Source organism: Myotis daubentonii, chromosome 9, assembly GCF_963259705.1.
Source record: "Myotis daubentonii chromosome 9, mMyoDau2.1, whole genome shotgun sequence".
Classification (NCBI taxonomy): domain Eukaryota; kingdom Metazoa; phylum Chordata; class Mammalia; order Chiroptera; family Vespertilionidae; genus Myotis; species Myotis daubentonii.
This window is the reverse complement of record NC_081848.1, coordinates 8,199,576-8,216,889: the sequence shown is the minus strand read 5'-3', so window position 1 is coordinate 8,216,889 and position 17,314 is coordinate 8,199,576. Positions and strand designations below refer to the sequence as shown.

The 17,314-nt window shown below is 44.7% G+C and overlaps 1 protein-coding gene across 8 annotated transcripts in view; it reads right to left on the bottom strand.

Annotated features, from left to right (window-relative positions):
* The window catches only part of DIXDC1 (DIX domain containing 1), a 75,829-nt gene that overhangs the window by 37,266 nt on the left and 21,249 nt on the right, over nucleotides 1-17,314 (bottom strand). For 4 of the 8 annotated variants that reach the window (XM_059707860.1, XM_059707859.1, XM_059707854.1 and 1 more), the window contains 4 exons: nucleotides 8,110-8,239; nucleotides 4,382-4,507; nucleotides 1,661-1,892; nucleotides 998-1,105 (listed from right to left, as the gene is read on the bottom strand). In XM_059707860.1, the coding sequence (XP_059563843.1) occupies nucleotides 998-1,105; nucleotides 1,661-1,892; nucleotides 4,382-4,507; nucleotides 8,110-8,239 (596 nt within the window). Of the gene's footprint in view, nucleotides 1-993; nucleotides 1,106-1,660; nucleotides 1,893-4,381; nucleotides 4,508-8,109; nucleotides 8,240-17,314 lie in introns of those variants that run through there. The other 4 variants (XM_059707855.1, XM_059707858.1, XM_059707863.1 and 1 more) reach the window with 4 other exon arrangements.

Genomic DNA, 17,314 nt, shown 5'->3' with positions numbered 1-17,314 from the left:
ATTCTAATGCTCTAAGTCAGTGGTTCTCAACCTTCCTAATGCCATGACCCTTTAATACAGTTCCTCATATTGTGGTGACCCCCAACCATAAAATTATTTTCGTTGCTACTTCATAACTGTAATTTTGCTGCTGTTATGAATCATAATGTAAATATCTGATATGCAGGATGTATTTTCATTGTTACAAATTGAACATAATTAAAGCATAGTGATTAATCACAAAAACAATATGTAATCATATAATGTGTTTTTCTTTTTTTTAAAATATATTTTATTGATTTTTTACAGAGAGGAAGGAAGAGGGATAGAGAGTTAGAAACATCGATGAGAGAGTAACATCGATCAGTTGCCTCCTGCACACCCCCTTCTGGGGATGTGCCTGCAACCAAGATACATGCCCTTGACCAGAATCGAACCTGGGACCCTTGAGTCTGCAGGCCGACGCTCTATCCACTGAGCCAAACTGGTTACGGCAATATATGTGTTTTTCGATGATCTTAGATGACCCCTGTGAAAGGGTCGTTCGACCCCCAAAGGGGTCGCGACCCACAGGTTGAGAACCGCTGCTCTAAGACAACTCTGCTCACTTTCTCTTGCTATGAGTTTGATACAGCCCCCTCAGGCCATAACTTAGTTACACCCAGGCAATAAGCCAATGCAATGGAACTGGTTCTCATAAACACTGGCAGCTGATATACACCCTCCGGACATCCAGGCTGGACCATGGCAGGTCCCAGCACTGGCACTGTGGCTCTGCACAAAGCTTCCCCAGGTGGGAAATTCACAGCATCCCACCCTCCCCTCCTGCCAGCACAAAACCACGAGGCAGTGCTGAGGGCTACCCCTTTAAGGCCAAACATAATCAGAGGGAAAGAGAACGGGTCTAGGTGCCTCACGGCCTGCTGTGTTGCTACTAGAGGCTAAGAACCCCAAGACTCCTCAAGAATTCAGCTTTTAGCTAGGACTGGAGCGGTAAAGAATCTGAGGCCACGGTTACCTGGAGCAGCTGGACTCCGACGGGGACCGTTGCTGCCCTTCGTACTGCTGCACCAGAGCTCGCACGCTCCAGTATGGGTTCTCGATCTCCTCGTCCGTGCTGCTGTTCCTAAAGCCAGAGGACACCAGCAAAGGAGAAGGGTCAGTCCTTCACGTCCACTCACCAAGTACTGAAGGTGGCCCTCTCGTGAGCACTACAGGAAAGATGAATAAGGCAAAGCCCCTGCCTCAGAGACACTTGAAACCTCGCAGGGAAGATAGATAGAAACGCGCATAACTTCACCAATCGTTGCGACACCTCGGGGTCATGCTTAGCACACACACGACCACCAAAGCATTTCCTGCCGCGCCTCCGGGGGCAGCTTGGCCTTCAGGATACGTTCCAGGGAGAGACTCCCGCAGACACTGCTCCCAGTGAAGGAAACACACGGTGCCAATGGCATCTCTTCACAGTTCTGGGCACCAGAGCAACAGATTACCTATGCCATTCAACCACTTTGCTGACTGCGAATAGAGCTCTTCAAAAGAAAGGGCTTTTCTCGTTCAAAGTGCTCTTTTCTGCAGCGTGGGGCTGTTTGGGTGATATTTTTATCTACTGCAGATACGCATCTAAGGGAAAATATCAAAGACAGTCCAGTTTCCATGCCCAGATGCCCACCCTTACCTCTGTCTGTATCGAAAGACGTCCCGTCCTGACCGTGACATGTCGTGACACACATCAGCCAGAGCAGCAGCTGCTCCCTGGGCCACGGCCGTGGCACAGTGTGGCTGGTGACTCTGCAGAGGGGCTCTGAAGTCCCGTCCTTGGCTGACGGTCCTGCCAGAGCCGGGTTTGAAGTGAGCTGCCAAAGCAAGGACCAGCCGCATGATAGACTTCAGGTTTCCTTCCACAATATCTGGGGGACAGAAGAGACCGAGAGGCCCTCAGAGGGAGGGAGAGGGCTGAGGACTCATTCACTAAATACGCACTTGCTAGGGATGCAGGTGAGCGAGGCAGTCAAACTCTCTGTCCTCACAGAGCCATGTTCCACAGGGACACAGAAGACGTAAAAGCAATGACAATGAAGTACAGTAACATGTCATGATAGGAGAGGTACAGGATTCTTCGGGGGCTCCGAGTGGAAGCATCGTGCCTAGTCTAGAGGGCTCAGGATTCCCGCAGGAAGTGAGCTCTAAGCTGAGACTTGGTTGATGAGTAGTGGTCCATCAGATGGAGGAGAAGAGGGAGCAGCAAGCATGAAGTCTAGAGGCAAGAGAAAGCATGACATACTAGAGCCTCGCTGTCTGGTGTGGGAGCCGCTGGCTACACTGAGCACTTAAACGGTAGCTATAGTCTGAATTGAAATGTGCTGCAAGTGTAGTATTTACTTAGCACACGCACACCCAAAAACAGAATGCAAAATAGCTCCTTAGATGTAGTATAAAAAATAGAATGTAATAGTTTACATTTTGAAATATTTTAGATATATGAGTTAAATTTTTTATTCAAACTGGTTTCACACTTTTTTCTTTTGTTTAATGTGGTTATTAGAAACTTTTACGTTACACATGTGACTCACATTATACTTCTACTAGAGGCCCGGTGCACAAAATTTGTGCGGGGGGGGGGTGTCCCCTCAGCCCAGCCTGTACCCTCTCCAATCCAGGACCCCTGGCTCCTAATCGCTCACCTGCCTACCTGATCGTCCCTCACTGTTTCCGTGCACAGTTTCCATGCCCAGATGCCTACCCTTACCTCTGTTTGTATTGAAAGACATCCCGTCCTGACCGTGACATGTCGTGACACACATCAGCCAGAGCAGCAGCTGGTGACCTGGTCACCCCTAACTGCTCCCCTGCCGGCCTGATCACCCCCAACTGTCCCCCCTCCACCAGTCTGGTTGCCCCCAACTACCCCTCCTGCTGGCCTGCTGGTTGCCCCACACAGCCTGCTGCTCAGTCATTTGGTCGCCCCTCACTAACCCCCCTGCCGGCAGGGTCGCCCCACGCAGCCTGTTTGGTCGTCCGTTCAGTTGCGATGGTTGCTTAGGCTTTTATATAGATAGATGGCACAGCTCTGCGGTGGAGGAGCTGAAAGAAGTCTAGCAGAGCTAGAACTCAGAGCATAGCAGGAGAGGGTGAAAGCTGAGGGATGAATCAGAGGTCAGGTCAGGAAGGGCCCGATAGGCCATAGGAAGGATTGCGGGTTTTATCCTAAGGACCCTATGATCAGAGGACTGCCGGAGCATATGTACTCAGGGTAAGATCATTCTGGCAGCAACGTGGAGAGCAGATGGGAGGAGGACAAACATCCATGCAGTGGGACTAAGCAGGAAGCCAGGCAAAAGAATATGAGGTCCTGAGGGGCAGTGTTCCCTAAAAATAGTTGACTTTAATGGGCCAGATCCCCAAGCCCACTCCTAATGGGGACCAGATGAAAGAGATTATCGTATTCTAAATTTGCCCTAGAAAAGAAAAAGGAATGCAGGCAGAAAAAATGTGATAGGTCTGGTGAAAGTTAATGTAAGGGAATTGGTAAAATACTTTTTTTTTTTTTTTTAGTTGCATAGCCTTTTAGATATGCAAGGTTTTGAAAGGATTGATTGATACCTTCTACAGGGTGCTCTCAATGGTCAGCATCTACCCTTCCTGAATGACCCCAACACAGAGAACATCAGTAATAGAAACATGACAGGAGTGCCCCCTCTTGCCCCCATTCTCACCAGAGTCACAGGTAACCAGGCCCAGAAACTGAGGCTGAAACAGAACCGGATTACAGTCAGTTCTAGAGAGATGGCGAGAGGACTGGGGGGCCTGTGCTTTCCGAAGACACCTACACCCTTTCATCCTTGCAGCCTGGGCTCAAGGGGACTGAGAAGTGTCCCCTTCTGGCCGTGTGGCTACAGGAGAGGGCATGTGCTGAGGTCACAGAGCCCCTTCATCCTACCAGGAATAGTCTGTGATGTAAAAAAAAAATGCTAGAAAATAGTTTCCATCTGGAAAACTGGATGGAAAAAAATGTAGGCTACTATGATGTGAAATAATTATTGGTCATGAAACTGTAGGAACTTCAAAAACATAATCTAGCCTCATTTTTATTACTTTAAACGAGAAATTCTAAAATCAATATCCCAATTTTGTAATTTCTTCTCTATTAATTGTCTTACACACAGTCAGGCAAACCTTTATTTAATTAAAATGAATAGAAAACTTCTATCTTCACCCAGGTTTCCAAAGCAGTCAAACTTTGATAATCACTCTGTCCCAGTAACTTTCTTTACCGGAAAATGACATGAGGTCATGGGGCTAATCCTCCTCCTGTCTATCGGATCCCTTGACTACACACTGAGCAATTGCCAATAAAGATGAGTGTACTCGTCCACCAAGAACGTGAAGAGGCACTGACCTTTAGCTGAAGTCTGGTGCATACGAATCTTTTTGGAGGCCACAAACTGTAGCACCTTCTCCACGTTATTCTTCATCTCCTGTTGGTTTCTAGGACTCAGCTGTACCCCACTCAGCTTTTCTCCTGCTGTTAGAAGACAGAAAATATATGAAGTTATAAGGAGAAATAATATCAAAGTCTCATATAGCCAGATATAAAGGGAATATTTGATGTAAAAAGTAAGATTATATATAAATATACAAGTGAATTAAGCCTTAGTGCTTGTAATTTGGAATGGGGAGTAGAAAAATTAAAATCTTTTAGATGGCCTGCAAATTTTAAAAAAAATATATATTTTTATTGATTTCAGAGAGGAAGGGAGAGGGAGAGAGAGAGAAACATCAATGATGAGAATGATTGACTGGCTGCCTCCTGCATGCCCCCTAGTGGGAGTCAAGCCCCCCTGCAACCCAGGCATGTGCCCTGACCAGGAATTGAACTGTGATCTTGTGGTTCATAGGTTGACATTCAACCACTGAGCCACACTGGCTGGGCTGGTTTATGTTTTTAAAAGTTGACTCTGGGTAGACATAGATTATACAGAAAGGAAACAGGGAGATTAGTTAGAAAGAAAATGAAAAGACAAGGCAAGAGATAATGTTTTAGGCTAGAGTGAAAGAGGCTACCGGGTGAAAAGTCAAATAGTGGGTAAACTTTTACTGTAAAGCAGACAGCACATGCGAAGGACTGGATATGATACATGGGGAAAAGAGAATAATCAAGGAAAACTTCTAAGTGTCCTGCTTCAAGAGCTGGGTGAAAGGCACTGTGATATGTTGCTTAGATCAAGAAACCTGGAGGATAAAGGGATTAGTGGGGAGAAGGAAATCAGTTCTGATTAGGACATGTGAAGTCAGAGTTGCATTTTGGACATTCAAATAGAGATGCTGACTAGGGGTTGATATTCATGTCTAGAACTCAAGGAAAAGTTTAGGACTAAAGATATATATTGGAAAGAGACCACTTAGGGATAGAGAATATCCAAGGGCTAAGGAGAACTTCAACAACACTCAGAGGTTAGGAAGAAGGAGAAGAGCCAGCAAAGCAAACAGGGAGCCAGTGAGGAAGGAGGAAAACGAAGTCCACAGGGTCCTGGGAACAAGTAAGACAAACGTGTAGTTGCCTTCTTATTCTGTTGCTGGTTTCTTTTGTTGTGCAGAAGCTTTGTAGTTTGATGTAGTCCCGTTCATTCTGATGGATGATTGGATAAAGAAGATGTGATACATATATGCAATGGAATACTACTCATGCATAAAAAAATGAAATACTGCCATTTGCAACAACATGGATGGATCTTGAGAGTATTATGCCAAGTGAAATAAGTCAGGAGGAAAGGGACAAGAATTGTGTGATATCAGTCATATGTGGAATATAAAACAAAAAGCAACAAACAAAACAAGCTTATAGATACAGACAACAGAATGGTGGTCACCAGAGGGGAAGCGGGGTTCGGGAGGATGGAGAAGGTAAAGGAGGTCAAATACGTGGTGATGCAAGGAGACGAGACTTCAGGTGGTAGACACACTATCTGTGCCTGGAAAGCTCCTGGCGAGGAGAGAGGGCGCAGCGTGCCCCCAAGGCTTTCTGTTGGGACAGGCGAGTACTGGGCCTGGGCCCACTGATGCCCCTCTTTCCTTTCCTTTTGTGTATACCTTTTTTTCCCCTTTTCTTTAGAAAAGGGGAAAAAAAGGTATATACCTTGAACTTACATAATGTTATTATTAACCAATGTCACCCCCCAAAAATAATTTTTTTAAGTGTTTGAAGGAGGAAGGAATGATCAACTGTGTGAAGTTCTTTTAAATGGAATAAAATGAGGGCTGAGGCCTGGCACTGGATTTCACAAGGCAGAGGTTGTGACCCTGAGAAAGTTTGAGTGGAGTCGTGGGATCCAAAGCCTGAGGAGGGCGGGTGGGTTAAGTAAGGGATGGGGAAAGGAAGTGAATTCAGTGAACTTTTCTCGAAGGCAAAGTCACAATGGAATGTCACAAAAATACTTGGGTTTTGGAAAAACGAACACATATTCAAACTGCTTGTATATGTACAGAATATCTCTGGAAAGAAATGCAAAAAACTGCTTACTCTGATTGCCCCAGAAAAACCAGGTAGCTGGCAGAGGGACAGAGGTGGAAAAAAAGGCTTTTGACTTTATACCCTTTTGTGCCTTCTGGGTTTTTTATCTGATTACATTTTCAAGTATAATCTATTGAAATAAGTGAAAAATTAAATGTTTAGAATGAGCTCGGAATGAAAGCAGATCTAGGTTTGCACCACTGCTCCGACACGTACAGTTATGTGGTCTTGTAAAGCTGCCTAGCCTTTTTAAATCTCATAAAATAAGATAGTGGCACTCATCCTACCCATGTCATGCATCAAAGTAGCATGCTTAGCACAATGCTTGATATACTAGTATTCTTATTGCTCAATGAATTTACTTTTATGAATCCTCTTTTTTAAGCTTGTTTCCTGAAAATGGGGATACTATTAGCTGTTTCTCAAGGGTTGATGATTAAATGAAATTAAAGGAGATAGAAAGTATTCAACAAATGGCAGCTGCTGCTACTATTACCATTATCACCATCATTATCTATGAATACTCTGGTGAGTCCCTGAACTGTGCCAATGAGGGAGAGGCTGCCTGCAGCAAACCGGGCTTCTGCGCCACGGGAACCCTGCATCCCTCCAGGACCCTCAGTGAGGTCAGCTGACTAACATAACCATCCGCGTTTGAGTACCTATCATGTGCCAGGCACTTGGGGAGGAGTTGTGGAACCAAAAGTACAGAAAAAAAAATTATGCTGTACCTGCTTTTAAAGAGCTCAGTGTACACAGGAGAGAGAGCTGAACAATTACCATTCAGTGAATGGAAATAAAATAATACTAGAGCTACACACAAATGCTATGAAAATAAGGTTATGGCACCATTTGTAAGAGTGACCATCAACAACTGCAGGGCTCCAGAAGGACCAGCCCTTTCATGGAGCACATGGTAGTCAGTATCTGCCTGGCTCCCACCTCCTTTTCCAGCCTCGGTTCAGACATTGATTCTTCTGACAAGCCACTACTGAACCTCCAGAACTGGGCTGGGTGAGCCCCCTGCCATGAGCCCCATCTGTACTCACCCCATCAGAATGTAAGTACATCAATGGAAATGACTTCACTTTCCAGTCTTTCCAACTAGATTGGGGGTGAGGGGAGCTCTTGAGAGCTTAGACTGTGTTTATTATCATATTCCCAAAGCATAACACAGTACCTGGCACACAGTGTTTATTGACTAATAAATAAATGAATTAACCCTGGGAAAGTATTCTGTCTTCTCTACTTCCAATGCCATAGATTTTATTTACACACACACACACACACACACACACACACACACACACACACACACTTTGTTAATCCTCATCCAAGGATATTTTCCCATTGATTTTTGGAGAGAGTGGAAGGGAGGGGGAGAGACAGAGAGAGAAACATCGATTGGTTGCCTCCTGTACGTCCCGAACAGGGCCGGGGATCAAGCCTGCAGCCGAGGTATGTGCCCTTGAAGGGAGTCATGGACCCTTCAGTCCATGGGCTGACGCTCGGTGCCATATGTTTTACCGAAGAAGCCACCTGTTCTGAAGGCATATGAAGGATAAAGAAGGTCAAGTTCTGGTTTATGTTAGCACCAGAGTCCAGGGCCAACTGACCGACAATCTCGATGAGATGAGCCAGGATCACCCCATCCCGAAGGTCCTGTCGCAGGTCCTGCACCGGCTTCACCGCTGGGCTCTTCCTCAGCTGCGCGTTCACCCAGGCCACGTACGCCTGCAGTTGCTGCTGAAAAATGAAAGGTGGGAATAAGGGGAAGGCTGCCCATTATTCTTAACCTCCGCCCTGCACATGCAAGGCCGAATCCGAGGTTGAACTATGGTGGGCAGTGCATCACACCCAGAGGGAGCAGGAGCTTTTAAGGAAAGAAAGAAGAAAGATGGTCAGGCATATAGCACGTTTTAAAATTCCCTAGTTTCATGTTAGTCTCCAAGGATCAGCTAACCTCTGACTAGGGTGGCAGTGTACACACAGATAAGGAGACAAGTATGTCAAGGACTACGACTCCGGCTTTCCTTGAGTTTTGCCTGGATGAGGTCCAGGCCCACAACCACAGCCAGTTTTTGGTGTAATCACTGCCACCAGCAGCCCACCCTGCTTCCCAGGAACAATCACTCATGTCCGTACGCACAATGGGCTGCGATAGTCATAAGAATTGATCTTGGGGATCAGGAATAAGCAGTAAACCAAGCTCAGAACTGCCTTTTGCCCAGCTGCTTTTTTTCACAATGAGACTTAACTGAAATCTTCTCACACTGAACCTAAGATTTATTCTCCTGAGCCTATAATCCTGGGATTGCTACAAAGTTAGTTTTAATCTGTGCTTTATATTGTCAAAGAGGATCTAGTCACCTAAAACCTGCACACACTTACCAAGGAAGGGCTATGGTAAGCAGTGTTCCTGAAAACTAAGGACAGGCTGGGGAGGGGGGGCACTTGCATTTATTCTCCGACAAAGCTAGGGCCCAGCAACCTCAGATGCCTGTTAGGCCCAGGTAGGGACATACCACTCATCCAAACCCTTGGATGACCGTACATGTTCCACTTGTCCCTTACACAGAGCTTGTATGCAGGTGTTTATTCTGATTATTTGGTCTGAAGATGGGCACTAAATATCAAAGTAGCACATGAACAATGTCATAGTGCAGGCAGCACTCTGTCTGGTTTCTGTAGAAGCCCAAGACCCTAAAAATTAAGTTCAAGGGCTAAATTATTAACTTATAATTTGGTTAAAGTTCTGTTGACTTCTAAGCCCCAAGTACTTCCTTAATAAAGTGATGTTGGCAATTACTCATTGGCGGCTTCCTGAGCTTAAATTAAATCTTCCTTATTTTCTCTAAATTGATTTGTGGGAATAAATAAAGTCCTTTGGAAGACAGTACTAAGGCAACAATCAATCAGCTACTGAGAAACTACAGGAACCACTATGATCAGCAAGAAGTGGGGGAGGAATATTTATTGAGTACCTACCATGAACTAAATATCATTTGTGTGGTTTTTTAAAAAAAATATATTTTATTGATTTTTTTACAGAGAGGAAGGGAGAGAGATAGAGAGCTAGAAACATCGATGAGAGAGAAACATCAATCAGCTGCCTCCTGCACATCCCCCACTGGGGATGTGCCCGCAACCCAGGTACATGCCCTTGACCGGAATCGAACCTGGGACCCTTCAGTCCGCAGGCCGACGCTCTATCCACTGAGCCAAACCGGTTTCGGCTCATTTGTGTTTTATACATGTTTTAACGAGCTAATGAATAGACCTGGAACAGGGCTGCCGCACAATTGATGCTTACTAAATGGTCATTACTATTTTCATCATTATCATCATCTAACTCAATTATCAAAAAAGCACAGAAGGGTCAGTATCATCCCAATGGATGGATGAGGTTCAGAGAGATTATGTAACTTTTCCAATGTCCCCACAGCTAGGACATAGTAGACCCGGTATTGAAACCCACTGGGGATCAAGCCCGCAACCCGGGCACATGCTCCTTACCGAAATCGAACCTGGGACCCTTGAGTCCACAGGTCGATGCTCTAACCACTGAGCAAACCAGCTGTAGCCCTAAGTATTTTTTAAATATATTTTTATTGATTTCAGAGAGGAAGGGAGAGGAAGAGAGCTAGAAATATCAATGATGAGAGAGAATCATTGATCAGCTGTTTCCTGCATGCCCCCTACTGGGGATCAAGCCTGCAACACAGGCATGTGCCCTGACCTGGAATCGAACCATGACCTCCTGGTTCATTGGTTGATGCTCAACTACTGAGCACACCAGCTGGGCCCAAATCCTTAAGTATTATTTTTTATTTTATTAAATGTTCATTTTGAAATAATTTTGCCACATAAACGTGGCAAAAACATCACAAATAGTTCCCTTACACGCCTTCCCCAAATATTTACATCTTACACAACCCAGTACAATGATCAATACAGGAAATTAACACTGACACAAGACCACCAACTAACCTACAGTGAAATGATTCAAATTTCACTAATTATCCCACTAATGTCCTTTTTCTGGTTCAGTGTCCAATCCAAGGTCTCACACTGCATTTAGTTGTCGTGTCTCTTTAGTCTCTTCCAATCTTTGCCCTTAATGATCTTGACAATGTTGGAGAATATTGGCCCAAATATTCAGTGTCCCTCAATTTGGGTTTGCCTGATGTTTCCTTTATTTCTGCTCTGATCTTTATTACCATTACTAGAGGCCCGGTGCACAAAATTTGTGCACGGATGGAGTGGGGTAATTCCTCAGCCCAGCCTGCACCCTCTCCCAATCCAGGACCTTTCGGGAGATGTCTGACTGCTGGTTTAGGGATCCCTGCAGATCGGTCCTAAACTGGCAGTTGGACATCCCTCTCGCAATCTGGGACCGCTGGCTCCTAACTGCTTGCCTGACTGCCTGATCACCCCTAACTGCCTCTGCCTGCCTGCCTGATTGCCCCTAACCACTCGCCTGCCTGCCTGATTGCTCCTAACCACTCACTTGCTTGCATGATAACCCCTAACTGCTCCCTGGGAGGTGGAGCCAGCCGGGAGGGGGCATGGTGTTCTGGTCTCTGGTCGTTCTGGTCATTCCACCATTTCAGTCGCTGGGCTTTTATTATATAGGATGTTTTCCAGTTACTTTTTGTGTATATAAGAGCTACTTTGGTATGTTAATTTTATGACCTGTTAACTTATCTTTAATTGTTTGAGTTTTATCAGTGACTAGAGGCCTAGTTCACGAAATTAGTGCACTGTAGGGTCCCTAGCAGCTGCCTGTTGCTGACCAGGACCTCTCTCCCTTCTCCTAGCAGGCCCCGCCCCCTGGTTGAACTCCCGGATGACCTCCCGGTTGAGGGGACAATTTGCAAACTATGCTTTTATTATACAGGATTGTGGCATCCAGGATTACTATCACATCAACCGTAAAAAAAAAAATAGTTTTTCTTCATTGTAGTGCTTCCCAATTTAGTAAGTTACTGGTATTAGAACTATATATATATTTTCTCATGTTAAGAAAGTACTCATCAAGTCTTATTTTCTTGAGTGTTTTTATGAGGAATGGATGTTGAATTCTGAAAGTTTCTTAGCATTTATGGAATTAATCTTTTATGATTATTTTCCCTGACACCTATTAGTCTGGTACTATATGATATTAATGGATTTCCTAACAATGAACTTACCTTTAATTCTTGGAATTAAACTCACCAGATCATAGTGAATTATATTTTTACTATGGTGTTGGATTCTATTGTTAATAAAATAATTATTAGTGCTATATCAGTACTATATATGACATTTCTTCATAGGTACTCATGAACATTAGTCTGCAGTTTTCTTTTTGATTGTCTTTATCATATTTAGGTATCAATATTACCTTTGCTTCATATGAAGTAGGAAGTTTCTCTACATTTTCTATACTCTGAAAGCTTTGGGACTCTCCGATATGTGAAGGTTTGATAGAATTCCCCTATAAAATAATCTGGGCCTGGTACCTTATTTGAGGAATAGTTCCTTAATAACTTCATTTCTTCTACAAAAATTGGTCTAAATTTTGTCTCCTGCAATTTTAATAAGAATTTCCCAAGAAATGATTCATTTCATCAATTTTTTTTCCTTTCTTTTTTTTTAATAATTTTTATTTCTTAAAGTATTACAAAGAGTATTACATATGCCTCCTTTTCCCCCCCCCCTTGACATTCCCCCAGTCCCTACCCCCTGCCCCCCCCCCCCCGTGTCTTGTGTCCATTGGTTAATCTTATATGCATGAATATAAGTCCTTCGGTTGATCTCTTAATCCCCCCCCAAACCCTCCCCAGGCTTCCCACTGTAGTTTGAAAGTCTGTTCAATGTTGCTCTGCCTCTGCATCTACCCCTGTTCATCAGTCTATACTGGTCCCCATTATCTGTCCCAACATCACTGGAGCAGTCCCAACCTCATCGGGGCCATCTCAGCCTCACCGGGGCCGTCCCTACCTCACTGGGGCCGTTTCAACCTAACCGGGGCCGTTTCAACCTAACCGGGGCCGTCCTGACCTCACTGGGGCAGTTTCAACCTCACCAGAGCCGTCCCTACCCCACCGGGGCCGTTTCATCCTCACCGGGGCCGTCCCAACCTCATCGGGGCTGTCCCAACCTCACTGGGGCCATTTCAACCTCACTGGGGCCGTCCCGACCTCACTGGGGCCGTTTCAACCTCACTGGGGCCATCCCGACCTCACCGGGGCCGTTTCAACCTCACCGGGGCTGTTTCAATCATTTCATCAATGTTTTAAAATGCATTTGCATAGACCTGAAAATACTCTGGTAATTTTTTTTGTTTCATTGGTTACTTCTCCATTATCATTTCTCATTTTGTCTTTTGTGCTTTCTCCCTTTATCTTCTTCATTGTGTTAGCCAATAGTTTGTCTATCTTGATATTTTCAACAGATCTTTTTAAAATGCTTTCAAGAATTATTGCTATTCTGGCCTAAGTCCCTCTAAAACCATAATATCTAGAAACAACCACAATTCTCTAGTGTAAAACCTGACACTCGGCTTCCTTATCTAAAAAATTTCACATTCTTCTTCTCCTTTTTCTTATTTTTTGTTACCCCACCTCACACCGTTGACTCACACAATGCTGTCAACCAAAACCTCCCAGTAATTTTTAATATTCTGCTGTTAAATCAATCTCTTCCATCTTTGTTCTTTTAAAATTGATCTTCTTAATGCACATTTACCTCTTATAAATTTCAACCTGTTAGATTCTTTCTCTGAAGATCCCTGCAGACCCTGTCCTTTCATGCATTCATTTATTCAAATCAACCAACACAGCCAGGAATTGTGCCAAACCCAGCGTTTACAGTCACATAAATAACTATGGCACAAAGTGATTGCTGCAGCAATGGAGAAATGTTAAAAATGCTATTAATGCACAGAAGGGTCAAAAGGGAAGGAAACATTTGGCTGGCTTGTTAAGGTTGTTTGCCAGGCCACAAAGAGGAGAAGGGCATCCTAGGTGATTTAAACAAAAAAGAAAAAAAAAGACCTGTGGAGGCATATGGTATCTTGGAGGAATAGCCAATTAATAAATTACTGTGTGGGCAGAGCCATCAGTGGCAGGCAATGAGGGTGGAAAAATAGGTCAGCACAAACCTACCAGCACTTAGACTTAGGGCTTAAGATCTTCAGCAGGAAAGCCTGGAGCTTTGAAACAGGAGAGTGAAACTGTGAGACCCGCATCTTAGAAAAGTCACTCTGGACACAGAGGAGAACATGGGGTAGAAAGAGGAGCATCCAGATCTGCAGAAACTAATGAGGAGACGAGGCAACAATTCCCATGAGAGAAGATGGGAGCCTGAATTGAAGCAGCATAGTTAGAAAAGCACAAATTCCAGAAACAAATCAGAGGGGAATGATAGGATGTGGGCAGTGACAAAAAGAGAGGCTCCAAAAAGTCATGCCTGAATGATTGGCTGATGACGATACATTAACTGAGAAAGGGAATACGTGAAGAACAAGTATTGGGAAAAAGAAATAAGAGTCTGAGCTCTTTGTAAAACATAAAAAAGCCAGTTGGCAAAATCCATGTCTAGAGCACAAGAGATGGGAGCGAGGTGGGAGGTACATGTTTGAGAGTATGTATGTGTGATAGGTTATAGCCATAGGTGTGAGTGAGACATAATAACTAATAACTACCACCTACTGAGCACTGACTATGCACCAGGAACTGTGCTAAGGACTTCACCACATCTTTTCATACTCTCTCTCTCTCTCTCTCTCTCTCTCTCTCTCACACACACACACACACACACACACACACATTAATCCTGTGAGAAACTATCTTTCTCATGTCACACACATGGAAACCAAGGTTCAGAACAACAAAAACCCCAGTCACAAGGCTGCTAACTGTCAGAAGAAGAATCTGAACCCAATGCTGACTCCAAATCCTGGGCTTACATGTGAACCACAAGAAGTTACTTGGCAGGAAAGGGAGTGAGGAGACGGATGGAAGGGAAAGAAGAGATTAACAATGTACTAAGTGGCAATTTTTGTCAGCTATTGAAAGAGGCACTTTATATCCCTGTCTCCTTTAATATTCATACCCAGCCATTAAAATTGATTTTATTGGCCCCATTTCCCATATGGGAAACCTTGCTCAAGATCATAGCACTGATAACTCATGAAAATGGGATTTGAACCCACTGCACCATACTCCAAAGAATAGATTATTTCTACAATACCAAAGAAAGCATACAATGAGAGGAGAGAAGGGAGTACCCAGGGCAGAGGATGTGATATATCAACATTAAAGAAACAAGTGAAGTGAATTGAGCAATAAAATGATCCTAGGACATATAACCAGAGGGCAGAGGAAATATGGGAATCCAGGGATGAGAGAATTTTAAGACAGGTGGTCAGTTAGGTCAAATGCTATAAACAGTCCAGCTGAGGACTAAGAAGCCCATTTCACTGAATAATTAACAGGCTTTGATAACCTTTGAGAACAGATGCTGTAGCGTGGTGGGGTTAAAAGTCAGATGGCAGTGAACTGAGAAGACCTCAGAGAGCATAAAACCAGCAGTGAGGGGAGGAGAAAGGGTCGCTGGAGAGGAAAGGGAATAGAGAATGAGGATAACAGGAAACTTGTTGGCTGGGGTGTGGGGTTAGTGAGGGAGAAACAGATACAAAGGGAGGGATGTGAACAATGCAGCAAGGTTCCGGGGAGAGGAAGAGGCCACTTCCTGCTCTGATTGTGAGGAGGCAGGAATACATACCTACAAATAGGTACAGACCTGGGGAATGTGGAGTGGGGGAAGAAGGAAGTTGAAGGAGCCCAAAATTTAATAAATGCCCCTTTATTCATTACTAGAGGCCTGATGCACAGAATTCGTGCAAGGGTAGGCCTTCCTTCCCCCAGCTGCTGGCTTCGCCGTCCTGGCCCCGTCCCCCTCCTGCACCCGCCTTGGCTTGGTGCTGCCCACAGCCGCCACCACACACCCTGGGCTCCCAGGTTCTGCGGAGCCCTCCACCCCGAATGATCACCCGCTGGACAGTGGCCTGGGCCTCCCTCTGCAGGGCGATCGTGGGGCAATGGCAGGCCTGGCACTAGTGCATGAGGTCCTGCTGTTCGGCCATTTGGTCGATTTGCATATCATGCTTTTATAATCATAGATAGAAAGGAACGGGGAGAATGGAGGAGGCTTCCAGAAAGGAACCCTGTGGGAGACTGGAAAGAACAATGATGGCACCCAGGACTCAATAGGGCTGGAAATCATAATTGTGTCATTCAATCAATCAGCACAGCTATGTGATTTCCTCTAGAAGGGCTCAGCAGGCCTGGGGGGTGAGTGGAGGAAACCAATATGGGCTAACCTAGGACTGGAATTGGTCAGAGGAAAAACAGCGATCACCAGGAAGTGAGGATGGTGGTGGGAGTACATTTGAAGTGACTGATTGTGGAATCTGCACCGGATAGAAGAAATTAGGGAGAGCTGATAAACTGAGAGGACAGAGAATAGAGAACTTGATGCACCTCAATGTAAGTTTAATGGGAATGGAGGAGTGTGGAGATTGGGGTGTTAAGCAGAGAGTAAACGTTCAGAGTTCAAGATTTCAAGGGCAGCACTAGACTGTTTGCTCAGTGGTTAGAGCATAGGCTTGCAGACTGAAGGGTCCCAGGTTTGATTCCAGTCAAGGGCATGTATCTTGGTTTTAGGTATGTGTGGGAGGCAACCAATTGATGTATCTCTTTCACATTAATGTTTTTCTCTGTCTCTCTCCCTCCCTTCCACTCTGTCTAAAAATAAATGGGGGAAAAATATCCTCAGGGGAGGCTTAACAAAAGAAAACAAAACTAAGATTTCAAGGGCAGGGCAATTTTTTTAAAAAAATATATTTTATTGATTTTTTACAGAGAGGAAGGGAGAGGAATAGAGAGTTAGAAACATCGATGAGAGAGAAACATCGACCAGCCGCCTCCTGCACACCTCCTACTGGGGATGAGGGCAGGGCAATTTTGTGCAATAAGTTCCAGGATGCAGCTTCCCTGTGTGGCATTTTTGTAGCAGCACAGAGGACAATCATTGCCGTGGGGATGGTCAAGGAACTGGGAGGCTTGACTGTCTTCATCATGGATCCTGAAATCATTCCAGGAAAGTGTTAGCTGAGGATATTTACTATTCTTCCCAGAGTCATATAACTTAAAAGACTGATGAGTGTGCCTTCCATGACGCCCAGCCAGCATGGCTCAGTAGTTGAATGTCGACCTATGAACCAGGAGGCCAGGGTTCGATTCCCGCCAGGGCACATGCCTGGGTTGTGGGCCAGATCCCCAGTGGGGCATGCAGAAGGCAGCTGATGAATGATTCTCTCTCATCATTGTTTCTCTCTCTCTCTCCCTCACTCTTCCTCTCTGAAATAAATAAAAAAAATTAAAAAAGAAATCACTGACAAAACATTTTAATTGAATTGTCCTTTGTCATGTCACTACCATGTCTGCACGCTGACAGAGACCTAATAAATCACATCTAAGAGAGATCACAGATTCACAGCTGAGTGGCTTATTCTTATCCACAGGTTGAGGGTTACAATGACTTTGCTCCTTTTAAGTCTAATCTGGGGAGCCAACCACTAAACTAAGTCTCAGTGCATCTCCTCTCTGACATGAAGGTATCTGTACCTGGTGTCCAAGAGGCAGGCCAAGGCCCTGTTCTTGTTATACTGGAAATGCCTACTGCTGGCTCTGAAAAAACTGATTTGAACAACAAAGTAGACACTCATGAGGACCGGCCACACCACCAACTTCCCCACCAAGATGTTATCTT